Below are 27,065 nucleotides of genomic sequence, written 5' to 3'. Positions count from 1 at the left end.
TTAATTCCTGTATATTACTGATAGATCATTTAGTCCAGAGGACATAAACACACACACACACACTTGCTCCTGTCGGATGCTGTCTGCGCATGCGTGCGAGGGCGGGGTGTGGGGGCCCCGGCACCCCTGTAGAGCCGGTGGTCCTCCGCAGCTGGCAGAAGTGATTTTGGGGACCGACGAGCAGCACGCAGGAGAGCGGGGGTTCGCGGTGGGGGAAAATGACACAATCCTCTGGATAAATGGCGAAGTTTAAGATGAAAGTCTACCAGCTTTGGCTGCTTTTTGTTTTGTTTCTTCCTTTGTCAAGTAAGTGTCTTGTTTTTGTTATTGATGTTATCGTTGTGCTGACCTGATTTGCGGTCCGCGGAGAGACGGTTGATTGCTCGTAACCGTTTGTAATGATAGCTACCGTTACCTTCTGACACCAAAATATAAATGTAGTTAAAAGGCAACGTTGTTTTTTTTAAAGTCATTGATTTAGAGGAGATAATATGACATATTGCTTAACTTTACTAACTATATACATCACTAACATCGCTGTCCAGCGTCTCTTCGTTATTAACGTCAGTTAACGATTATAACGGTTAGGATGCTCACCTTACGTCTAATATCTGTTACAGCAAATATTAAAACACCATCGTACATTATTGTTTGTTACAGATAAATGTTTTTGTTTTATCAGGGCAGCACATCACATATTTAAGCCTTTATAAAGTATGATGAATAATTCTAATAACGCAGCAGTTACTATATATCTGTCATAAAGTGGGCCTGCTGTGCTAAACATTTGTTTTTGCCATCAACATCATTCTGTGTGGCCCCTTTTTTAATCTTTTCCTATAATATTATTATGGTATAATATTCCTGTATTACATTATGTGTATGGTCTCTCAGGCTCTAGTTTTGTAGTCCACCCTCGCTGAAAATCATAATCTACCCCCTACTAATGTCCCCTTTCTCTTCCTCCAGGTGTTTTATGTTTCAGCGAGTTGTCCTTCATCACAGAGCCCAGTGATGTAACTGTTCTACCAAAGGACCCTGCTGTCTTGGACTGTCAGGCTCATGGTCAGCCTCCAGTCACCATCAAGTGGCTAAAGAATGGAGTTCGCTTGGCAGAAAGTGAGCACATACAGTTTCTGCCCAACGGCTCCTTGTACATACCAAAGATAAAGCATACCAAGGAGGATTCAGATGAAGGATTCTACCAGTGCCTCTCACAGAACAAATATGGAGCTATCCTAAGCCAAAGATCACGTCTGACTATCGCAAGTAAGTATGGAGCTCAAAGTAATAGAAATTCTCTGGGGCTAACATGGACTATATTGCTGTTTTCCACCAAGATCAAGGTGAGAGTGGTTCAAACATCTTGGTGGTATCCACTTTGTGGTGTCAACACGCAGGCATCAGAATGGCAAGTTCATGGGTTATTAACCTGGAGATGGGAAGCAGATGTACCCCGCCCCTCTCTTTTTGCTTTATTAAGGAAAAACCTCTAAAGTCTGGGTTTCCATGTCACTGGAAGTTGTTCAGACTGGGCCATGCTTGAGTTTAAAGCTGTCAGTCCAGTTATAGGATCATTTTAAGAGACAGTTAAGGATAGATGGAGTCCATCTAAAAGCTCATAAATACTCTATAAATAGGCAGCCCTGAGTCTGAGTGCACTATCTTTTCCCTGTTTTGAGGAAGTGTACCACCTGCATATTTATATATTTATAACTGCACAGGAAACATTAGCAAAAAAGTTGGAAATTAGCCTTGTCTCTCTTCACTTTAGTGTGATTGCATTGTTACTGCAGACTGTGGCTCTGTGTAATTGCTGAATGGTCTGCTACACAGAGGAATCTCTGAAAGGCTATTTGCCTTTTAGCCTTTGTTTGGAGTTCCCCTGACCGCCCCAGAAGAAAAGGCTAGGTTTTCAGGGCATTTGTTTGTCCACATATCAGTGGACAGGGCAGCTGTGTCTATTCAATGGGCCTGGTCTACCATGGACACTTTTCACAGGTCTTAGAAGGCATATCCTGTGATGACTGGTGTCATGGAAACCAACGTGGCCTTCTGAAATATACTGATTTTGACATTGACACTGAGGATAGAAAGTTTTGGCTAATGTGTTGTAACACTAAACAATACAAAACTAGGATGAACCAGATATCACCATCACACAGGAGATTTTTATATGGCAATATAAACTGGAAAGTTACAAGCAGGACACACTGACTTTGCTCTGATGATCTATTTGTTATTGTTGTCAAACTATTACAGAGCAACTAAAATTGCCATCACAGCTTTCCAAAAGAAGGCCACATAAAAAAAACCCAAAAAGTCAAGCTTGGTCCGGCGTCCAGTCTTTGTCAGTGAAAGGGTTAAAGGTTTTGGTCAGCTGTAGGCGGGGAGTGGAGGATGGGCCTCCTCTGCTGTGCTCCCCTTCTGTCCTGAGGTCCTGGGGGTCAGGGGTCAGCAGGGAAAGGCTTTGTGATGTCACAGGCCTGCTCTGACTGGGCTGGCCTGCTGTTCTTTCTCCCAGCACACAATCCCTTTCACTGGACCGGCCCCGCTGTTGCCCTGTCAAGCAGAGCCCTTTTGTTAAAGATTGGCCAGTTTGTCATGTATATGAACGGGCCTGATACTCCACAGTAAATAGAGTCAGCCTTTTCAAAACACGTTTATATCCAGGAAGTATTTTCCTCGTAGTCCTCAGACTACATCACCACTTTCAGAACAGTGCTGATATACAGAAGGTGTCAGATATGCATTATGTGTCACAAAACTCAGAAAATAAATAGGTATGTGCTTTGCGATTATAACGTGATGCTGCTGTATCATTTGATATAAGATAAAGACAACATAAGAATCACAGGGTTCTCTTTTGTAGACTAATGGCAAACTGACTTCGATCTGACTAGCATTTTGGGATAAAATTGAATGGACAGGGGGTTGAGGCGAACTTTGACCTCTTTAGAGAAACCTTTGTGCTGTTTGACCTAGACATTGATTTGTTCTTCACAACAGAGGTGACCATATTAGCAGATCAGTCTGCGCAGCACATCACTGATTTCAGTGAAGACGATCTGTTATCTCTAAGTAGAGAGTAAACAACATCTTGTTTTTAACCAGGTGCTGCACACTTTTTATGATGCTCTCCAGTCAGCCATGTTTTATGGAGACAGATGAGGTGGCTGAATCCAGACCTGATGAAACTGTTGACTTTTAGGAAATAATTCAAATGTATTTTGTCAAACCTACTGCCAGTTCAAAAGAATATTTCACAAATATACCATAAAAGATCATCATTTCTGGGCCTGCTTTAGCCTAACCTCCTAATGCACTTCACAGAAACAGGGTAGCCACCAGTTTATTTGTGTAATATTGATGAAATTAGGTCTTAAATTAAAGAATTGCTCTTTAATTTGGATCTCCTAAAGCTGAGGATTTAAATGTGGAGTTCCAGTGGGAGAACAGAGTATTGATTTTCTTTAACGTGATATTGACTTCCTTCCTGTGAGTGAGGGGGAAGGGAGAGAGTCATCGCCTTAATGAATGAAGGTCATTGCTCATATTTAAAGAGTGTGCTTCAGATTAATGCAGATCAGGGGTTGCTTATTTGTGGTGATTATTGAAAGATCTTTTGAATCCACATAAACAGAATGTGACTCAGCAAAAGTTACAGTTTTAGTCACTTTAAAATACATATACCTAATTGGTCTGTGCATATCAGTGTCTCAGTAGAATATTTACATAGACATAACTGTAAAATGTGTGATTTTGACATGATAAAATGGCATATTTTGTCTATATCTAGTGTGTCATCTACGGTCTCTGCAAGAAACAAGTTTACTTTCATTTTTCAATGTTTTTTTATATATATTTTTTTCTTACTACTGATTGCTTACGTCCCCTCTTAATGCAAAGTGAATTGATTAGTTTTTATCTATAACAATGCATCATTCAGTGTCATTCTTCAATTGATCCATTGATTGGACCAGCTGGTCAGTATGGGACCTGATAGCTCATCTGCACAAAAGCAAGATCACAGTGTCTTACAAAGATCAATTCCTTTCATAGAATCAGTTAACATCCATCAAAGTCATCACTTTACATGCATAATGCATCATATTTTACCACAAGTGAATTCAAATGCTATATTTATAAAAGACTGTACAAAACATAGCTAATTGAATCCACATTGATAATGTTCATATTCGTGTAAAATATCTCATTAATCAGCCCACAACTAAAACAAATACTGATTCATTTCATAAAAAAGTGGTAAGTTAGCTTTTGTTGAAATTTTCTGATACTGATACTTAATGTTTTCCTCCAGGTATCTCAGAGTTTGTGGTGCATCCCGTGCCTATGGTGGTGACTGAAGGCTCAGTGGCGCGATTCTCCTGTGCAGTCACCTCCAGCCCTCCTGCCACCATCACCTGGGAGCTCAACCAAAGCACATTACCACAACAGACAGACAGGTACCTGCTGTGGGCCTTCAGTCATTTTAGACACTATCATACAGTAGTCCCCATATATAATTCATTTGTGTCATGTATTTGTAATTCTGTTGCTTTCCATAATATCTCCTGTAGTTTGACCCTAATGTTACTTTTGTATGTTCTCAGAATTACCATTTTGCCCAACGGAGTTCTTCAGATCCACAATGTACAACTGGAAGATGCCGGACAGTATCGATGTGTGGCAACTAACATTGGTAGCAGTTTGAAGAGTAGAGAGGCCACGCTGACAGTCAACCAAGGTACAGAGACTGCATTAACTGGATTTCATGAATGAGCATTAAACCACCATGTTATATACTGTAAGTAATGCTGAATTTATTTTTAACATTTTCCTTTTCTTGTGAAGGTGTTGGCCCTAAACCACGTCAGAGGCCCAGAATCATAGCTGGACCTCAGAATATCACAGTTTCCCTCCACCAAACTGTGGTGCTGGAGTGTGTAGCTACAGGAAGCCCCTGGCCCATCATCTCCTGGAGCCGCGCTGACAGTAAACCCATCGATGTGTACAATGCCAAAGTGTTGGGCAATGGGAACCTAGTTATTACTGATGTCAATTCCAAGCACAGTGGAGTCTACCTCTGCAGGGCCACCACCCCTGGAACCCGCAACTACACGATTGCTGCTGCCAACCTCACGGTTCTAGGTAAACTCTTAATTAGTTACACCGCAGACCACATGACCTGCATGGTTCTTGTACCCCAGAAAATAAGCGTCACTTTTTAGGATTAGTGTGACAAGGCCAAAGATGCATCACTTCATGTGGGACCTAATCATATTCTGAAATAAAGTCTAAATTATAATTTGACTTGCTCTGCAGCATGATGATTGAAGATGCAAAATAATGTACAGAGAAAATGTTTGTTTATTTCAACACTTCTCATATACATCTCTGTTTCAGTGCCACCATCCATTGTCGAGAGGCCCGAGAGCCAGACCCGTCCAAGGGCCGGCACTGCCCGATTTATGTGCCAAGCAGAGGGAGTACCCCCACCCCGCATCAGCTGGCTAAAGAATGGAGAAGAGGTTCACTTAAATGGCCGAATTAAGATGTACAACAGGTATGTATTACTTACTTCGATCATAATCAAACAGTATTTACCAGTGAAAAAACATGCTTAAACCAATGTCTTGAAGTATCTTTTTATGGTTTGTGTTGATTGTTATTGTTTATCAATATTTCACAGTAAATTGGTGATTACCCAGATCATCCCTGAGGATGATGCCATCTATCAGTGCATTGCAGAGAGTGAGCAGGGTTCTGTGCTGTCTCTGGCTCGCCTCATTGTTGTCATGTCAGAGGACAGGCCCAGTGCACCAAGAAATGTCCACGCTGAGACCATCTCAAGCTCTGCCATCTTACTGGCCTGGGAAAGACCCCTCTATAATGCAGACAAAGTCATTGCCTACTCCATCCATTACATGAAAGCTGAAGGTGAGACCAAGAGAACAACACAGTGAATTATGTTTCAGGTTTTTTCTAACATTTAGGCTAAAACAGTCTTGAACTGGAAGGGATGAAGGTGTAAAAAGATGACAGTCAACCACAACAAGCTATCTCACTGTTTCACTTGTGATCAACTCTGCTGGCAAAGGCCATCTGTTGTTGCTGCACAGAGCAGAGGTCAAGGAGGACTCAGAATGGCAACTTCACTGAAATAACAACAGGCTTAGCCAGCCCATTGTCCAGTCTGAATCTCATTCTGCTTACACTTAAAGGGACAGGGTAGCTATTTAAAATCCTCACAGTCTTGCAGACCAGTAGGAGATATTGAAGTATAACCTTTAAATTGACAGTTAGGTAACTCTGTTAAGTCACATCTGTGTTTGTAGTAAACACATTTTACATGTATAATTAGGTTTGCTTCAAGAGGCCTGGAGGCAAGTATGTGGCAGAACCTTGCATTACACATGTTTATATAAAAGATGAGTGACATTCAGAAACTAGAAGCATCAAACCTTTCAAAACACTGACTGTTTACATGGTCTGTGTTTGACAACCTTTCAAAGAAGTTTCCTCCTCTTCGGATAATTCTAACCTATTTCCTAACTTGCTTTCTGATCTGATCCATGTCAGGTCTAAACAATGAGGAATACCAAGTTGTTATTGGCAACGACACGACCAGTTATATCATCGATGATCTTGAGCCGGCCCGAAACTACAGCTTTTACATTGTTGCTTATATGCCAATGGGAGCCAGTCGTATGTCAGACCAAGTCAGTCAACATACCCTGGAGGATGGTAAGCATAGAGCATTGAGACTCCCAGCATTCCTTGCAATAAATCACTCTGGTAGTTAAGCTAACATGCATGCAAGTGATGTGTGTACAGAGCACATTTTGAGTGGAAATAAGGGGGAAGGGCATTGCTGTTTTTAGCACAGTCTTCTTTTATGTAGCAATAGGTTAGTGTGAATATGACAGTTTCGCTTTTTACCAGCATGTTTATATTCAGATCCATCACCACATGAGTATCAAATATATTTGTGTTATCCATATGTTTTGCAGTGCCTCTGCGTACTCCAGAGCTAAGTCTGACCAGCCACAGCTCAACAGATATCCAGGTGAGCTGGAAGCCGCTGCCTGCCAAGGTGAGCCGCGGTCGATTGTCTGCATACAGACTATCCTATCGTACAGCTGCAGACAACACAGTTATCTCTGTGGAGATACCTCAGAACAGCACTGAATATCTCCTGGAGGGTCTGCAGCCTGACACCATCTACCTGCTCCGCATGGCTGCAGCCACCCGCGTGGGCTGGTGTGAGCCTTCAGCGTGGACATCCCACCGTACACCTAAGACCACCAGTAGCAAAGGTAAACCTGCAGAAGGCCGGATAGGAAATGAAACATGGTTTTGAGAGTTTTCTACACAATCTTGTAGTTGTAAGAGCAATTTGTTCACTGAATTTTTACATTGTCAGAGGTTTTCTTGCGTGATCAAACTAATTCTTGAGGTCAAAAGCAGGCATCATCAGTTTGATAAGCAAACAAGTGCATGTTATGGAACAGCAGTATCATGTGGTGGCAAACTTGTAAGTGGCTAAGCTTTTGCTTTTGTCACATCAGTGTTTTGCTGCTCTTAGAATACCAGGAGGATCTCTAGAGCTCATGCAGAGTGGCCAGCTTATGACTAGAGTTTTCTCTTGTAGCATTGTCCCACAGTCTTTGTGTTGGTTACCCAGGAACCTTTGCCCTTCGCTGTCAGTGATGTTAGAGCGGCCTCAGTCACGGGTCATAAAGAGAGGGCCTCAGGCGTCTATGTGGGGGAAAGAATAGCTTCTTTTCATGGCCTGGTGTGTTGGGGGAGGCTGTTTGTCCACCAAGGCTGAATTCCTAGTTTTCAAAAGTTTAGTTAAATATTTGTGTGATATAGAGCTGCACAACAAACTGAATTACACATTTTTGACTCAAGAACAAGGTGTTGAACTGGACTGCTAGTGAGTAATCAGTCTTCTGTTTTATTTATTTACATCCAGCAGCACATTGGAAGCCATTTTCTTCCAATTTCAATCCAAATTATAACTGTTACAACCAATTTGAATTGACATTTCTGAGAAGCCATTGCTTCAATGAGACAGTCTTTCAACCATCCATCCTTTTTCTATACCCAGTATCCTGCTGTTGTTATGTGTTGGTCAAAGGTGCAGGGTTCTTTTGTGCTCAGTAATATTCTAAATATGAGTGTGTATTGATCTAACTCCTGCTGTGTCTGCCCTTTCAGTGCCTTCAGCCCCTATTCTTCAACTTGAGCCGCTTAACTGCACCTCCATTGTAGCACGCTGGCAAATCTCCTCAGAATCTGTGCCTGTCCAGGGTTACCGGCTGTGTTACCATGAGGAAAGCCAACCAGAGCAGCCCATCATCCAGCTGCAGGCTCAAACCTATACCTACACCATCAGTGGCCTTGGTGAGTTATTTACTCCTGTTCTTGTAGCTGTCTAGTTGTGAGATCACAGGATAGTGGAGTGGATAGAAAGCATTTTAATGTGTTTGTATCATCAAGAAGAGGTGTAGCAACAAAAGAGTGTGACCAATAGGTTCTCACTCTAATAGGTCTCTTATATTATCGCCCAATTTAATTCAGTGGGCAGTTGGATGCTGCATTTGCATTTTCACCCTCTGTCCTGATCAATATGGGCTGACCCCTCTTGCCTAACCAGCAGCCCTCTCCAGTCTGGCTGCGGCATTGTGTGAGATCAGGCTCCCAGGGTTAGAGGTCAGGGTCCAGATGTCCCTCCCACCACCGTTTCCCATCCCGTGTCTTGCATAATTACCCCTGGCCATTGTGTTATGTCCACGGCCAGACCTGCCCTGCAAGACCCTGGCCAGTCCCCTCTTTAGCTGGACACTGGAGCACACAAACAAAAACCCTTGGGATTGGCCAGAGCTGGACCGGGCCACTGACCTCTAGCCATGAGACAGCAGTCTTGGATTAGGACCCTGCCCCCACTGGTTGTCTGTGTTGTCCATGTAAATAACCCACAAAAATCTATATGCAGAATGAACCAGGGTCATACTGATCAAAATTGTCACCAATATTGTTTTGCCTGATGTGAGTCCAGCACAGTTGTTTGGTTCCTACTCACTTCATACTCAATATGTCAAAATAGAAATGGGTAGATTGTTAGTAACTGTTTCTACTTTAAATGTATCAGTAATAACTCGAAAGAAGAACAGAAATGTAAAAGTTTTCAGTTTAGTTCTATTTTGAAAATCACACAAGCCACTGTCATTGGCTCCATAACATCTGACTCAATAATATCACTGATCTCAATATAACTTCTGTTTTGGAGCCATGTTTGCTCCAAGTTGAAGGCTATAACACAAGGGCAGCGGGAAGAACGTCAAAGGGGAAACAAAAGGGGCCCCGCTCCTATCCCACAGTCCTGCGCCCAGATTCCTTCTGTTCTATCTTGGCCTGACCTGGTGACCCTAGTCAAACCCCCCCAGTCCCATGGGCCTAGGCTCCCAGCAGCTGAACGCTGCCCCTGGCCCAGCCCCCACAACAGGCCCGGACACACCGCCTTCACTGGTCAATACCCATAGGCTGACCTTTCACATTTGAGGCATAAAACAAATCTTAACACTCCCTAAAAATGTCCTGATTTAGGAGCTGAGGCAATGGTACATTTTTAAGTTAAAACAAAATTTGATTGTACGTATATTTTTAGGTTCCCATCCACAGACTTCACTGATATTTCTCATGTCTTTTAGCTAGTAGTTTGTACTCCATAGTATGTCCTATATTTCATGTATTTTTTGAATGTACAGTACAAACAAGACCACATTTCACCTCCTCCACCTCAGTTGTTCTCTTCAAAGTTTGTGATTTGTTTTTTTTATCATGTTTTATGGCACAACTTTGTGCTAAATGAGTTGTATAGTTGTAAAATTGTGATAGGTTTTCATTAGGTAAAAGACTTTCTGAAAATCTGAAAATTCTGAAATTTCCTTGTCATAGGGCTTATTGATCATGTCACCATATTTACTGGGCCTTGGGGCTGGATGATCTTTCTCATGCCCCTTACACATGACAACACATAATAAATTAGAGGTTGGGGTGACTCAGGAGACCATGCATTGTCCGTGCATGGGGGATGGCCAGTTATGACCCACAAACTTCACCTCCTGCAGCTATTGTCAATGCATTTCTTTGCCTTTGCCATCAGTTGTATTTTAATGATGATCTTTCAGGCTTTGACATTATTAACAAAACCTGACCATTAACTTGACAAATAGCTGTTCTATGCAGTTATTAAAATGTTGGTTTGACCAACCTTCAGTCTAGTTTTAGCAAAATGGGCAGAAATGTCTGAAAATTGATTATTTGCATTCCAGATCCAAGGAGAAAGTATCATGTCAAGATCCTGGCTGTCAGTCAAGCAGGAGATGGCTATCAGACAGACCAAACAATTAGTACTCCTGGATGTGTGTGTAAGTACATTGCTTTATTGTTTACTTCAGAAGCCTTACAGATTAAAATTGAATACAACCCCTGAGCTTGAACTGTTTACAACATTATATGAAGAAAATATTAATTTTGCTTGCATCATTCAGCGGCCAGAGACCAACCAGCAGCAACCCCTCCACCTCCGGATCACGTGACTGTCTTGGCCACCAATTCATCTGAAGTGTCCCTGCGCTGGAGCAGTCCTGCCTTCACCTCTGGGAAGGCTGTCAGCTATACTGTCCGCTGTACACCTGTGGGCACACACAATGCCTCTGCTATACGCTACCTACAAACGTAAGCTGAAATTTCAAGTTTTCAACACTTTACCCACTGGCAAAAAATCCTTTTGGTTTGGTTATATAGGTTTTTCTGTTATTATGTTACAGTTTATGTTTGATAATGATGTGAACATGCTCTGTTGTTTGTCCACAGTACCAAACAAGGTGTGACGGTTCAGAATTTGAATCCAAACACTCGCTATGAGTTTGTGGTGCGTCTTCATGTGGACCAGATGTCGAGTCCCTGGAGTTCTGTTGTTTACCATCGGACTCTACCAGCAGGTAATAAATTGGACATTACTGTAACTTCAGTTTGTTGTGACAATGTCACTTTCTGTGTTTGCAGCTGTTGTGTCCACTGTACAGACTCAAATCACAATTTTTCTAAATAAATTAACTTCCTTAAATGTTTACTATGAACATGATTGCTCTGTCTGCAGCGCCCAGCCAACCACCTGCAGGAGTACGAGTAACTCTGATTGAGGATGACACTGCATTGGTGTCCTGGAGGGAGCCCACAGAGCCTAATATGGTGGTCACACACTATACCATCTTGTACGCTTCCCAAAAATCCTGGATGGCTGGACACTGGCAAATAATACAGAGAGAAGGTGAGTAGTTCACGGGATTAAGTTATCTGTAAAGGCAGAAATTACAAAATGTCACTAGGTAAAATAAAGTTAACATTGAGTACAACAAAACCACTTAATGCCACCATAGTATGAGTATTACTGCGCTAAAACATGTACCACAGGAACTTTTTGTTTCTGAGAAACATTTCAACATATTATTTCTTCTACTGTTTACAGGAAGCCATACGATGGCCCTGCTGGAGAAGCTGGAGGCGGGGAACGTCTACCTGGTGAAGATCTCTGCCTCCAACCAGGTCGGGGACGGACCTTTCTCTAACGTTGTAGAGCTGGCACTGAAGCGTGGAAACGCTCACCGCAGCAAGAATCCCAGACACTCTGACAGCTATCATGACACAACAGGTCAGTACCAAAAAATATTGGAGCATTAAGTTGGTAGTCATGTGGCATGGTTTGCATTTGCTATATGGAACTTTTAAAAAAGTGTTCCTCAGGCTACAGTGTGATATTTGGGTAGTGATGCTGAGCTTTATTTGATTTGAGTCCACCTGAATCTATGTATCACCATACAGAAAAAGACAAAACTATGTTTTTACAGTGAGATGTCAAACTTTGTTGTTTATTCTTAATTGCTGTGAATATTTTTTTAAAAATTGACTCTGACACCACTATGGATTCATAATTATTTGTGACAATGGGTCTGAAAAGGGTAAATGGACCACTAGAGGGCGTAGGTCACCACTACTTATGGCCCAATGAGAAGGCATCACAAAGCATATCATGTATAAATTGTGCTACAATCTGTTCCAAAAAGGGTTATATGTTTTATATTTGATTTATTTTGGATCTAAATGTATATTATTATTTCTATCATTATTATTAAGTTTTGTTTTAGTTTGTTTTTCAGGTACATTCATTTATCTTGTGGAAATGACTTGTTTTAGTATATTTATTTATTTAGCCCCAATTTTAGTCATATTTTTGAGAAAAGCTTTGTATACTTTTTAATTTTTTAATTTTAATTTTCTTTTTAAAAGAATATTGATCATGAACTGCAAACAACAATCATGAATGTTAAATCTTACTCTGTGTGCATGTCTAAATCAATGCATGTAGCAGTTAAACAGAGTTTCTTGGATGAAAGTATTAATTTCTGCTTTCCTTCAGTATTATCTCCACTCTGTATCTTTAATTGTCATGTATGTGTGATTATTTGTCTAAATCACAATGTGGTTTATCTTCCAGTGTTCTCTGATGGTCTCTACCACATAGACCAGAGGTCCATGACAGGGATCATTGTTGGTGTGAGCATTGCCTTGGCCTGTATCGTTATGTGTGCCTTGATCCTCATCAGTAAGGGCAGACCAAGGTACTGATTATAACTCTTTGGAATAATGAAAAACAATTCACAAGCACGTTATAAAACTTGAAAGATTACTTTTTCTATCATTGATTGACATTATTATTATTGTATGACTTTCAGAAAATCCTCTGGTCACAAAGTCATTGCTGTGGCAACCGGTGAAGGCCCACATGCTGGTTTGTCCCTCCCTAATGAACTGCATGTAGAGAACGCTGAGGCCCTAATACCCATGATAAGTGCTCACTTTATAGATGCCAAGGTGAGACAAACAAAGAGTAAATGAGCCTGATGACTGTTGGTTTCAGAAAAATAACTCAAATGACTATAATTGCAAATTTAAGTGCCACAGTTACATTATTAATGTTAAAAAAACAACATAGGACCATTAAAAAGCTGAATCCTGACACATTTTTTCATTCATTCCAGGGTGGATCTAATATGGTCATAAATAGCGCCGGTCCACTCAACAGCAAGAGTCAAAGCAAGAGGTGGCTGCTCTTCAAGAGGGACATCAGGAATCAAACTGAAAGTGATGTAAGTGACGTGACATCAATCAGCTGTCTTTTCAATCACGTTTCTTTTTTTTATTTTAATTTCTAACTGATCTTTTCTATGTCTTTAGGTTGAGAGGAGGGCCAGCTTGTATGAGGCCGGCAAAACTGTTCTGAGGTATGAGGAGCATTTAGGCTCAGCACCCCTGCCACCTTCGTCCCGGGAGATCATCTACGGACCACTTCACTCGGAGAGCTCTCACACCAGTGAGGGCAGCCAAGAGACAGGAGACTCTGGGCACTACTCCAATGAAGAAAGCAACGAAGAGATGAGCAATCCGTCGACCAGCCAGAGCTCCAGACCTGAATCCTTTGGGCCGGACGACAGCACCGCCGTCGCTGAGCTGAAGCAGTCTTTCGAAATGGAAAATGAGGAGCACCTTTGCCTCCATCACTCCGCCCCTGATGCTACCCGCCTCTGCTGCACCTCGGATGACTCTCATCCTCCTCAGCACTCGTCCCAAGCAGTCGGCTCCTGACATCACCCGGCCCGGACCTGCTCTCCAGCAGCCGAAGATTCTCCACCTCTACCTCGTTTTGCTTCCTGAGTTGAGCCCCTCAGTTATTTCCGAAGGGATCAGGAAGTCAGCCGCTGCGATGGAGGACATGAGCATTTACTTCGGATCTACCTCAGGATTTTGTATGAATGTTTGTTACAACATTTTATTTCCATTTTTTAAACTTTCTACCTGTTTGTCTGTGTTTGGCGTTGTCTGTCCTAAACCAGAGCTCACCCATGATGAATGTTTAAAAGAATGTCAAAAATGTATTGAGATACATTTTCATTGTATTTAATTTCTTTCCACTGGAGCAGAGGGTTGAGCCCTTTGGACTGATTATCTACCTCAGTGTTCTGTTCTTGTATCTACATTACTACCTCCTTTTCACCACATATGTGCAGTATTATCTCAGACTCAGGGGACAAGGTGAAACCACTTCATTGCCATGTCTTGTTACCTCAGTTGAGGGCGATATTATCTAGAGGTCATCATTTTTATTTTTTAAATTCTCTCAACTTTTAATTTCACGGTTGAAAGAGCTTTTGTTTCACATTGTTTGTCTTTGAATGATGTATGTTGTGAAAAAAAAACAAGTGCATTAGATATTGTCAGACTATTGGAGCTATATCATACCATATTGTTTGGCATTTTCAGTGCACTGAACTCAAAGCTTTAATATGGCCTTAATATGGAAAGGGCTTTGCATACTAAAGAAGATGAGATCCAAAGACACAAAAAATTGTATCCAAAGAGTTTTTGATAATACAATAGATATTCTAAGGCAACCAAAAAAAATATAGTGGATGTACATTAAGGGTGCGTTTTGCCAAAATATTGTTCTTGCCAATGATGTAAATTTCTCTTAGAATGGTGGTTTGAATGCTTTTTTCTCGATGCTTTATTCTGGTGAAAGCTTTAGCACAAGTCTGCCCCGGCTTGTGTCGCATTTGCCTTCAAGACCATTGCTAAACGCAGCGGTGACGCCGATGCTATTATCCAAAGAGTTGTCTGCTTCCTCAGATGGGTACGGCTTTTCATTCAGTTGATCCTTGGTACGATGTGGTGGAAATTATTATTGACACAAGACCAAAGATCCGGTGTGTCCTGCCAGTGATAGATGATGATATTTATTCTTTGTTTAGAGAATCATCTGTCACCGATCACCAATATTGCTGTATGGGGAAGAGTTCTCTATCTCTCCATAATATTTCCTGTCCAGGTGTGACAATGAAGGATTCTGACTATCAAAATGGAAACCCTATGTGTGAAGAGCAACATAATCAATTTTTATATCTTTGTAATACAAATAATCCTAACCAAAGAAACTTGAAGTCTCTGTTATTTAGTGATTTTCTTTGGGTTCATTTACAATAATTGCATTTAAATGTGATATGATTTCCAATGGTTTTGATTGCTAGAAAGGCTTTTTTTTTTTTTTTTTACATAGATGTGAGATGATGAGATGTCAAAAACTGTTCTGCTGTCTTTTTATCACCATGAGATTTCACCTGAATGATAATTAGGTTACATTGGAAATTTTAATTGAGATGGGTTTTTTTTAGCATGATGATGTAAAGAAAAGCATTTCCCAATTTTAATGTGACATTTTCCTAAATGAATATGACTGGTTTCATGTCTGTGTAATGCATTAATGAAAAATGGATAATTTGAATGCAACAGGTAATTTTGTGACCTAATTCTGGAGCCAATGTAGATTTAGAGTGTAGACTTAACTGTTATTATTTAAGTTATGGTTTTCTGATATTTCTGCTTTTGAATACCAAAATACACCTTTTAATCCAAAGTGAGCAACAAAACAAAGTATTTTAAGTGTTGAAATGTTGCAACAGACTTTTTTGATATTCTCAAGATGATCACAAATACTAGATAATAAAATTTTCTTGGAAAAAAACAGATTTTGTCTTACTGTGTCTCCTTGAGTTTATCAGTGTATGTGTGTGTATGTGGGTGTGTTTTAGAGTAAATTAAAATTCCTTTAAATGTTAATTTATAAAGTTAAACTGGAATAACAATATACACTACACCCATACATATACATATACACTGTTAGAAACAATAGTGAGGAAATTGTGTCCCAGATTCTCAAAACTCTTCATTCCATCATTAAAATCACATAATTGTGTCTTCTTTTAGTTTATAAAAGAACTTCTCTTACTTACAGATATAAGTTCAGAACTGCAATCATTTAGTGACACAGTCTTTATTGCTGGGATTAAATGTCTGCATCTGTGGACCAGGACTTCAAATGTAGGGACTCAATCAATCAATCAAACAGTTCTGTCACATATAAAGCACAAACAACAATTTCTGTTTGATAAAGCAACTGTATAGATTTCATCTGAGGGTTTTCTGCTCATTTTTCAAGCTTTTTCACAATGAAGAGAAATTTGTTTCTACTTAGTTGGCTCATTCACTGTGTTTGAATATGCAGAGCTACAAAACTTTCGATATACTATATTGATCAGTAGATGTAAAGGGTCACCTGCTGTATGACAAAAACACAGGAACCCTCTTCAACACAGCCGTTAAGGTCAGGTAATAAAGCCTGTGACAGATGATGCAGCAGGGGGCAGCACATCTGCACCAGACACTTCGGCCTCCAGGTCCGAAGAAGAGGAGCGTCGTGTCTAGAGCGTTACCCAAGGTTTGCGAAATTCTCGCGAGATGTATACGCATTGTTTCTCCATTGTGCTCGTTGTACAAAATAATTATTTTTTATAATGTGACAACGCTGTGGTTAAGATCTTATTAGGTTTATGCACAACAAATTACTTGGTTAGGGACAGGTAAAGACAATGATTTGGGTTAAAACGATCACTCTCGCGAGATCTTTCGCGGGTCTGGCGCTACCATGTAGACAGGACCGAGGAACGGGGCGGTCTTGTTTTTGTCGGTGCTCGCACGCAGCACTTGTGCTGCGAAAATGCGTATCGAAAAATGCTATTTTTGCTCGGGACCTGTGTATCCCGGGCATGGAGTGATGTTTGTACGGAACGACTGTAAGGTATGAAACTGTCTCTCTGTCTGAATAATGAAGTAATTGTAGCTTTAGCTCGTGTTTTACTGTCAGTGTTGGTCCGTTAGCTATCTGGCTAATGTAACGTGCTGGGAGTCGCTCACGTGGGATCAGAACGAGGCTTCTGTCCTTAATAACTAATAACAGTAAATAAGGTTTAATTACAGCGAGGAGTTGAAATACATAACGTCTACGTAATAATTTGAAACTGTTACATGAATGTTGTCTCTTGGACTGACACAGATGATGAGAATCAAAGTGATGAAGAGTTCGGACATTTAACTAGTAGCAAGGCCGCTTGTAGGTTTAGTTTGGGCTTGTGGCGCCATCTGAAGGTGTGCTGTAAGATAACAAGCTGACTGTGGACATATTATTATCATGAACACCTCCACAGTCTTAGCTAAGGACTATACAAGAGCTGCAAGTAACAAATATTTTTCATTATAGATTAATCTGTTGATTATTTTCTCGATTAGAAGACTGTTCTTCTCAGACAGCTGAAGAAGTATCATGTCAAAAAATACCTGTTGGTCCACTTCTATAAAACCATCATATAGAGCATCCTCACATCATCTGTCACTGTCTGGTATGGGAGCCTCCAACATAACTGGTTGTGACCTTCCTCCAGTCAAGTCACTGTTTATAAAGCTGTATATAAACCTTCAACCAGGCAGCTAAAATCACCAGCTACCCCTCCCACCACCTCTTCCAGCTTCTACCCTCTGAAAGGTGCTATGGGTCCATATTAACCACTTGATTCAAAAACAGCTTCTTTCCTACAGCAGTCAGAATACTTAACACACCTTGCTTGCCCCCCCCTTTGCCATGAGATCCCATATACTGACCTGTACACTCTGGACTGAACTCACTGGACTTGGTGCAGTTGTACATCAATCATTGTACTTTCTGCCTGTACAGCTAATTGATATGCTGGCAAACTGAACTGTACATATCATATATTCACTGTACATACTCTCACGTTCATGTATTTCCTTTGTGTGTGTTGTTGTAATGCTTTATGGTGCCTGTTTGCTTGTTTTGTTCTTTTGCAGTGGAACTGAGCTACCATACTGTACCAAACAATTACCACCAACACAAACTATCTATCTATCTATCTATCTGTCTATCTTTAATTAATTAGTCGTTTGGTCCATGAAATGTCAGAAAATGGTGAAACATGTCGACCACTGTTTCCCAAATATCTTTTTTTGTCCTGACCAACAGTCCACAGCCCAAAGATATTTAGTTTATTGTAGAGGACTGAAGAAGCTGGAATCAGATTTTGGACCCTCTTAAAAAATGACTCCAAGCGATTAAACGATTATCAAAATAGTTTGCGATTGATCTAATAGTTGATAACTAATCGATTAAACGTTGCAGCTCTAGACTATACACTGTTTATTTGGAGCTTATGTTTGTTCTGATATGGTTAAACTCAATGGTGATTAAGTCAATAGCATATTATGTATTAGAAGCTATTGGTCACTACAAAGACAAAACTAAAGTTTCACCAGGCTAGTATTTATTGCACGGCCTCATTTGTGTGTATTGTATTTTATTTTTTTACCTTAATTTGACTTTATAATAGTTACTTAAAGTATGTTTTATATATTACTGCTTTTAGACTTAATTTTAATTTTTTATTGGCTTCTTTATTATTATTCAAGTCAATTTATTACATAGTTATGAGGATCAATGGGGAAATTAATAAAAGCATAGAATAAAATTTAATTAAATCCTAAAAGTATAACTGCATTGCACAGAGAACAAATAAATAATAGAGAGAAAAGAAAAAACAAACAAACAATGTGACCATTCATGTCTTCATGATGATTATTAAAAGACTGAAGAAAAGAGACAAGTGTTAAAAATATGAATAGAGGGGGAGGATTAATAACGAGAGGTAAACTGTTCCACAGTTTAAGGCCAACAATGGAAAATGCCCGATCACCTGGATTTTAACAGGGAGCGTGGAATGAAGAGCAGTGATTGGTCAGCAGATCTGAGGGGTTTGGCAGTAGAATAGATGATATAAATTAGTTTGTTAGAATTAAAGCCATTTGTCTTTTATTCATAATTATACTTGCAGTGTAAATCTGGTGTAAGCATTTGCACTACTGTATTAATATATTGCTTATAAGTTATTACTGATACCCGATTTTTGAGTTCAGTATTGATATTTATATGAGTTTTTGAAAACTCTGATAAAGATAAATAGACAGATTTTCTTTGTTTTTTACATTAGCCCATGTCACATATTATAAATAGATAACAATCCATTAAACTTAGGTATTATTCTGACAAATATGTGCGGACTAATACGTTTTAGTGTTGGAAAAACAAACTTGTCAGCCGCTACTGTTGTTTTTTATTGTCTGACGTGTGCTGACACATGTATCTGTAATATGGCAATATCAGCTGATATATTGGATAATATCAAGATACAATATATGTATATTGTATCAAAACAAAGAACATTTAAGTTTTGACGGATTTAATGTCAAACTCTTTGACGCTGAATATTTCAAATTTTGACTTCTAGTCTGTAGAAATTTGTAATTCCAAGATCACAAAAGTCTTAATTTTCCTTGCTAGAAACCCACTCACAGGTCATCACGATTTCATATCCATTAAAGAGTCTTATGAGTTTTTTTTATTGAGTTAAACCTTAAAATATGTTTTTCTGTCTTTTTTTTAAATATAAATATAGACATTCAGATTCTGCAGATCAAAATGTCACAAGAACTTCAAAAAGAAGCGTAACCCAAGAAAAACAAGATGGACCAAGGCATTCAGGAAGGCATCTGGAAAGGAGTTGACAGTGGTGAGATATGGATTTAATCTGTTGATTTACAGCATCATCAATTAGTGTTTTCCTTTGACTTATACAACATGCATATTGTCTTACAGGATAACTCTTTGGAGTTCGAGAAACGCAGAAATATACCTGTCAAATATAACCGGGAGCTGTGGGATAAGACAGGTATACTGTACATTTATTTCTGCTGTGAAAATGTTTTGTGGTTTGATATTTGAACTGAGAATCACGTGTCACTTTTAATGTCTACAGTGGAGGCAATGAAGAGGGTGCAAGAAATAAAACAGAAACGACAGGCGAGATTTATCATGAACAGGTGAGCAATTTAGGCATTTCCTCTGAGTTTTTTGCATATCACAACTACTATCTTATGTTTAATAGTTTTTATATATCAAATACAGTGTTGACAGGATTTTGAAAGCAGTGTTTGCCTTCCCTTTATTGTTTATTTTTGTCTCCACTTCATAGATTAAAGAAGGGCAAACAGTTGGAGAAAGAAGAGGCCATCAACGAAGTCAAGAAAAATATTCACCTCATCAAAGCACCACATGCAGGTAAGAAATTTTATTTAAAAAATCAGGTAATCGTGTACATGCACTTTGATTCACTGAGGTACAATCAAGTGTGACTGTTGCAGACATAACAAGACATTTAGAGGGAACAGAAAAGGATCCATTTAATGCAAAGGAGACAACGCACCTTGATACACTGGACAAACAAACTCATTTTGTCTTTTTTTTTTTTTTTTTTTTTTTACAGGAAAAGCCAAACAAATGGAAGACAAAATGGTGCAGAAGTTACAAGAGGACGTGGACATGGGAGATGAGGATAATTAATCTTGTGCTCAAGAGGTTTTGTTTGTGCGATGAAACTCGAGAGCAATTTGACCTTGTATTATATTGTACTTTTGTTTTGGAATTATAAATTTCCAAATGGTTGATGATGGACACAGAAATGCATCCAGTTTTAATTGCCGTACAAGAGCTGGAAGCATTGACCTGATTAAAATATGCCTCCAAAGCCGGTTTTTTGTGTGTGTGTGTGGTAGTTGGGGCTCCTGATGCATAACATAATGTATAACAGTCATGCAGAAAATGTTCAAACATTACCGACAAAAAATTAAATAGCATCTTTTTCGAAATTGCTCTTCTTGTGTTTATTTTCTGTTAAGTTGATCCCACTATAGTGTAAATTGGTGGGAAAACAAATATTGGCTTGAATACTATATTTGTTAGGAGTAATAAGCACTTTCATATCTTTCATTTTTGCTGATACAAACCCAGTTCCAGTGGTCTTTGTGTGTGGAGCTTTATGGAGGAAACGGGTTCTGTGCTGCAGCTCTCAGATATGTTGTTTGATGTAAGAACATCAAAGAATTGGGATTTATTTACCTCCATCATGTGTTCTCCTTTCATATCTTCATCAGCCAAGATTAATAGGCCTATTTTCCACCCAATCTTTTAGTCTAGTAACAATACCAAAATAAATGAGGTACAGTTTCAGTGTGTTGTTCCTGCGCACATTGGGCCCAAAACTTTTCTCTGTTAGGTTTGCTGGTACAAGTGTTCAAGTCAGATTCAACAAACTCTCTTAACTGCCTGAACTTTTCGTAAATCGCTCTTTTCAGCCTGATGAATGTCACCTGTTCATTATAGGTGCGCGCTCGTGATGGGCTCATTTGCATAACCCACGCCCCTTAAAAATGCCATATAAGGCTCCATGTTCCGCTCCGTTTGTGGGCGACTTTCATTCACTAAAAAGTTCCCAAATAATAAAAACACATCGCAGCTTCAAGTCATGCTTTCAGAAATCAGACGACAAATACATAACACACTCAGGAATGACAATATGAATCTAACATGTCATCAGAGCAACACTGACAGAAATAAAAAGGGGATGCTTTGACGTGAAATTAGATGGTAAAAAAAAAATCTTTCTAAAGCAAAAAGCTCCATGATGGGAGGGGGTCAATGGATGTGACAGTCACAGAGATATTAGAGGAGAATATTATAGTCTACATGTGATGTTTTTACACTTTCAGTTGCAACACAAAATGACACTAGACACACCCAGCTGACAGCTGTCAGACTGAGAGAAGTTTCCAATAACAGCTACAGAAATGTAGAAGCTGCCCTTAAAAATCATAAAATCTAAAAAAAAAAAAAAAAAAAAAACCCTCTCACTAAATTGGCAGCCATTATGATGAAAATATAGTAAAAAGAATATTAATTTTGTATTATGTTTGCTTTACTTAAATGTTCTTTTTTGTTACTTTCTGTATCATTTTAAACACATTATAATTGTGAGTCAAACAAGTGTTGAAATGCAGAGATGATCTATTCATGACACTTAAAACAGGTCTGGACCACTCTAAAGGCCTTTACATTTCATTCATACCTAAAAGAAATGTATCAGTACGAGAAAATTGATGAATGCCACAAATCTTAAATCACTGATATGTGCATTTTAAGAACGAATCAGTTTGTACCAGTGCTTCCTGCATGAGGCCCATTATAAATTATATATGCATGACCTCAGTCTCTCCCATCAGTGTCTCTGTGATCGACTCCTCGGCCTGTTGCTGGACAGGCTGCTGCTGCTGCTCTCACTGCTGCCTTTCATCTCCCTCAAGAGCTGTTTAGACGGCGACACCCACCGTTTTGTGAGCAGTAGATCAGGGATTCAATACAGCTATGTCCGAGGAGGTTGAAGGAACGAGGACATCGGAAGAACAGCAGGTAAATTATAATGACCCGAACTGCAAATTTAACTAGTTACAGGTTAATTAGCAGGCGGTTAGCGCCGAAGCTAGTTAGCCACTAGCTACTCTAGGCTAATGTCGTCAAGGATGCTACCGCCAAGTAATTAGCTAATTAGCTACCGCCATTTGTTGGTGAAGCAAAACCTATAAGAAGCAGGTTACCATAATTGTTTGTAAACTGACTTTTAATATAATTAACGTTGTTAATCTTTAGCTAATCCTGCTAAGTTAAATAGCAAGACTATTGCTAGAGCAATCAGAGTTTCCCTCATGGCGGCGCCTGCATATTATGAAATATCTAAGCAGCCATAGCTAGCTGTTCCTCCTCCTGCTCTCAGTATATATCGCACAAGTATACATCACTAATGTCAGATAGACTCTGACGGGAACTTCTAGTCCATCGAGTCAGTTGAGTTGAGCATTTGGCATCCATACACTCTGTGCTCTTTTAACAGGAAATGGAGGACAAAGTAATCAGTCCAGAGAAAGCAGAGGAGGCCAAACTAAAGGCTAGGTATCCTAACCTCGGAGCCAAGCCCGGGGGCTCAGACCTGCTCAGGAAGAGACTTCAGAAGGGGGTACGTCACAGACTTACACAGGGCCAGCTATTCATTTAAACAAAACTAATCTTATAGTATTCTCACTGTGAGCCTTCTTGTTTATCCAGCCAAAGTATTTCGATTCTGGTGACTACAACATGGCAAAGGCAAAAATGAAGAATAAACAGTTGCCATCAGCCCCAACGGAGAAGACCGAGATCACAGGGGGGCACATCCCAACACCTCAGGACCTCCCTCAAAGAAAGACTTCAATTGTGGCCAGCAAACTGGCTGGTTGATGGTTTTATGTTTACTGTTTTGTCACCATTCCAGCTCCTAATTCATATCTACCTGCCTTTTATGTTTTTGTTTTGTTTTGTTTTTTCGCATTTGTATGTATTCTCTACGAGCAAGTTATGTACCAAGCCAAAAAATTATCACCTGCAGGCACTGAATTATCAGTAAGTTAAATCCAATAAGTAAGTAGCTGAAAATGTTTCTCAAGATCTTAAAAAAAGACTGAATAGTGATTGATTGCTGTATTTAATATCATACTTTGAAATATGAATGGATGTAAGTGCTATCTTATTCTGGCATATTGGCATAGTAAACATGATTTTCACTTTTAAGGATATATGCCTCAATACTAATGGCCTGTCTAACAGTAGCTGAAGAGCCTGTGCAGAGGATCTGTTTTCAGTCCTCAGTGTTACTAATATTTTCAAAGAGGCAAAATACTTTGAATTACGACTACAGACAGAAAATATAAGCAAAGTTTGCATTGATGTTGTATGTGTGATGTAGAAGTGTGATTTACAGATATGCCTTTGAGTTTGAAACAGTTTCGAATGTTAAATTTAAGGATGCCTGCTCACATGGAAGCATGTCTGTTTAAATAGTGAAAAGTGAAGTAATCCTTTTTGTTTGTTTGTTTGTTTTTCTCTAATCCTTTATTTTTTCTGTCCCTTCCTCTCTCTGTAAAGCTGTTTGATTCTGTGCTTTCAAAGTACCCAAGATTGGATCACATACACTTTGTAGCCAGTTGTATTTTAATTCATTTTAGTGACATTAGTTTGCAAAGACTTGCTGCTGGTCTCCATCTCATCCTGACCACTAAAATGGCCTTAAAAGTAATGAACCGTTGTTCCTCTTGAGCAATATTTGCTCTCTCAGTGAGAATCTTAGTTGTGAATCTTGCCTGAAATGTCTGTCACTGTTTGACTGGAATCATTTAGGATTTTATGGAAAGAACCTCCCTTGACATGTCTGGAGTGTGCATGTGCATATACTGTGCAGTCACACTGTGCCATTTGTTTTGTAAATAAAATAGTTTTGCATAATATCTTATTAGTACACTTATTCAATTTGAGTGTGTCCTTGCATTTATTTTCACACTTAAAGGTTATTTAAAGGATAGGTTCACAATTTTTCAAACAACCAGGTGCCCAAATGGACACTGAAAGAGGTTTTCCTTGCTGTATTCATTCATCCTCTTCATACTGGCTATTAAAAGATCCCCTCAAAAATTTATTTAAAAGTCTGTCTGAAGCTTGTATGAGGCTTCAGCAGTCTGAGTTAGTCACATCGAGTGGGTATCTCCCACATTTACAGTCTTTTTTTAGTATCAACGTTCCTCTTTGTGTTTCCTGCAGTGGAAGTATAGTAACAAAAAGAGGGACTTTGGTACAAAAAGACATTGATATTGACATTGAAATATATCTGCTTGGTTAGATTTGGATAGCTGAAACTTCATATTAGTTTCAGATAAACTTAAATACATTTTTGCACAGAAGGAAGCTTGTGGATTTTGGTTCCCATCACTTACATTGTAAGTGCATTATGAAGGGATCTTCTGATGGTCAGACTTGGAAAAATTGTGAACCTGCACTTTAATAACAAAACCACCCGCACTAAAAAGAGCCCAGTTTATTTTGTGCTCATGTAGAAACTTAAATATTGCTAAGGGGGAAAACAAAGTAATCTTCACCCATTGGTGAGTTGTAGTGTAAAAAATCTGTAGTGTACCTATACACGTTGATGTATTTTTATAATGTATTAGCCCATATTTATTTAAATATTTATATTTGTTATTTCTCATATTGGTATTGTCCTCCTTGAAATTACCTTTCCCCTTCAAGAGCACCAGGTATAGGAGACACTGAAGGTGCTGCTGTTCTTTTTCCTCTCAAATATTAAGCACTAGTGAAAAAATACTGAAATCTATTACTATTGAAGTGGCCACAATAGATACTTGATTAATGGCAAGGAAAATAAGTCAAAGCTTTTATGAAAATTAAGAAGTTAGAGCAGTAAAATATACACATGCAGCATATGCACTCATTTACAATGCTATGATGCATTGACTACAATTTTATTGTGTAGATCCAGTAGGCAATTTGAGGGGGGATGTTCTCCCCTTGTTAGCAAAATGACCAAAATGCATCACCCTGTTAACCTGCCATCCCCCCTCTCAGTCCCCTAGTAGCAGAGAGAGTGCAGGGGCAGAGGGGTTGTTTAGTTGAATATGTTAAATTAGTTTGCCTGACTCATTGATCCTTTATCTGACTGAGGTTTGTGCAAGTTGGCCCCAACAATGGCTCTGAAATATCAGTAGTCTAACTGTGCTATGTATTGATAAATCCGTGGTCCTGAAGTAGCAGATGGATTTGTAATTGCGCCTTTTTCTCTCAGTCCTGCCCTTCTGTCAGTTTTGTCTTGGATCTATAATATTCTCTATACTATATACTATAAATACTAAATTCTATACAATATCTATAGAGTAGTGTAACCTTCATGATCAAAGTGACAAGTAGCAAAGAGTAGTCGCAGAAGAGCGAGAGGATCATAGAGACACACTGCTGCCTGTAGTATACTATAATATTTCTTTGATCATTCAGTAGCGTCTGTGTGGCTGAAAATACACCCCCAAACCAAGCCACCTCTGTAACAAAATATAAAGACATGACTACAGATACAGTTTTTACTATAGATGTTTGGTGTAACCTGGGAAGGATGTGGGTAATGTGACTGAGAATATGAACATGCACTGAACTCTCTGCACTCAGCTACTACAGTTACATAATTCGAGGTGAAGTTTATACTGTCAAAACTAGTGTGTTTTGAAAAATAATCATCATTAAAATGCTTAATGTCCACATCCAGTAAAAGAATAGGCCTACACAAAATATGTATTTAGCCTAACAGCAGTTCTTTTTAAATCAAAAATTGTAATCGCAATCATAATATCAAGAATTAGGCTAGATTTATATGATAAAGTTATTTATTTTAGTAGTTATTTTATATGATAAGTTAAGGTCCGGGTTAAACCTAACCTTAACCTTAGTAGACGGACCTGAGCCAGATGTCACTCCTCCTTTATCAACCCCTGACTCCCTCTGCTGTATACTGGGAGTTAAAGGCAAAAAAAGTATTTTGTTTGTTTGTGTATGTGTGGGTGAGTGTGTGTTAGTATATAAATGTGTGTGTGTGTGTTCTTTTGAAAATCTAGCCTTTTCCAAAGCAGCCTGGTTTGCTCCTCCTACCTCATTGGGACTCTTATTTTCTAAGTTTAGCAGTCTTATGTTCTCTCAGTCATGCTACTTTTGGAAGAGAACACACAGGAAATGGTCCAGTGACTCACGATACTTGTACATACCAACATTTGAACGTTTTCAAAATGTCAACCAGCCAAGTATTAATATGATGAATAGTTAGAAAGGGTACTCAGTCTTTATGAAGCATTTAACACCGACAACACACAACTAACATAATAATAATGATGATGAGTTAAAATTGATTGCACTGCGTTGCTGGAAGCTGAATGGTATTCCAACTGAGGTGCATCATTCATCCCATAGACTGCCACTGTAAATTTATGATTTCCAACAATTCATATAAAAATTAATTGAATATGTTAGACAACAGAAAAGCTCACATCTGCTGAATGAGCTGCAGTTTGACATTTGAATGGTTTTTCTAGCACAAAGTATGCAGCAGATGAAAAGTTTAAAAAAAAACATGTGGACTGAGAAGAAGTGGTCAGAATAATAAAAAGCGAGAAGCACAACATACGAATGAGTTATTATAGGCAGCGTATGTGTGTTATTTTCCATCATCCGGTATAAGTGACGCGAATATGGTTGGGTCGTCTAAATGGTAACCCTAAATGCTACA

At 39.2% G+C, this 27,065-nt stretch overlaps 3 protein-coding genes across 3 annotated transcripts; all 3 read left to right on the top strand.

Moving 5' to 3' along the window:
• The first annotated feature begins 127 nt into the window (after positions 1–127).
• prtgb (protogenin homolog b (Gallus gallus)) lies at positions 128–15,635 on the top strand. The gene is made up of 19 exons (XM_044356884.1): positions 128–306; positions 970–1,269; positions 4,322–4,466; positions 4,614–4,747; positions 4,855–5,151; positions 5,407–5,566; positions 5,693–5,940; positions 6,583–6,747; positions 7,014–7,319; positions 8,227–8,412; positions 10,344–10,439; positions 10,563–10,749; positions 10,888–11,015; positions 11,174–11,344; positions 11,543–11,725; positions 12,569–12,692; positions 12,807–12,945; positions 13,113–13,220; positions 13,309–15,635. The coding sequence occupies exons 1-19, from the start codon at positions 240–242 to the stop codon at positions 13,714–13,716; spliced, it is 3,552 nt and encodes a 1,183-aa protein (XP_044212819.1). The 5' UTR covers positions 128–239; the 3' UTR covers positions 13,717–15,635.
• Positions 15,636–16,607: 972 nt separating this feature from the next.
• Positions 16,608–20,733, top strand: rsl24d1 (ribosomal L24 domain containing 1). The gene is made up of 6 exons (XM_044356958.1): positions 16,608–16,762; positions 19,485–19,598; positions 19,685–19,757; positions 19,845–19,908; positions 20,061–20,146; positions 20,352–20,733. Exons 1-6 carry the CDS (start codon positions 16,682–16,684, stop codon positions 20,426–20,428), a joined length of 495 nt encoding a protein of 164 aa, XP_044212893.1. The 5' UTR covers positions 16,608–16,681; the 3' UTR covers positions 20,429–20,733.
• A 1,325-nt stretch (positions 20,734–22,058) lies between these two features.
• On the top strand, positions 22,059–24,234 carry LOC122985929 (cAMP-regulated phosphoprotein 19-like). The gene is made up of 3 exons (XM_044356959.1): positions 22,059–22,330; positions 22,809–22,931; positions 23,021–24,234. Exons 1-3 carry the CDS (start codon positions 22,286–22,288, stop codon positions 23,189–23,191), a joined length of 339 nt encoding a protein of 112 aa, XP_044212894.1. The 5' UTR covers positions 22,059–22,285; the 3' UTR covers positions 23,192–24,234.
• Positions 24,235–27,065: the final 2,831 nt, after the last annotated feature.

The sequence above is a fragment of the Thunnus albacares genome, chromosome 7, assembly GCF_914725855.1.
Source record: "Thunnus albacares chromosome 7, fThuAlb1.1, whole genome shotgun sequence".
Lineage (NCBI taxonomy): Eukaryota > Metazoa > Chordata > Actinopteri > Scombriformes > Scombridae > Thunnus > Thunnus albacares.
The sequence above is the reverse complement of the archived record's forward strand: the minus strand, read 5'-3'. Positions and strand labels throughout refer to the sequence as shown.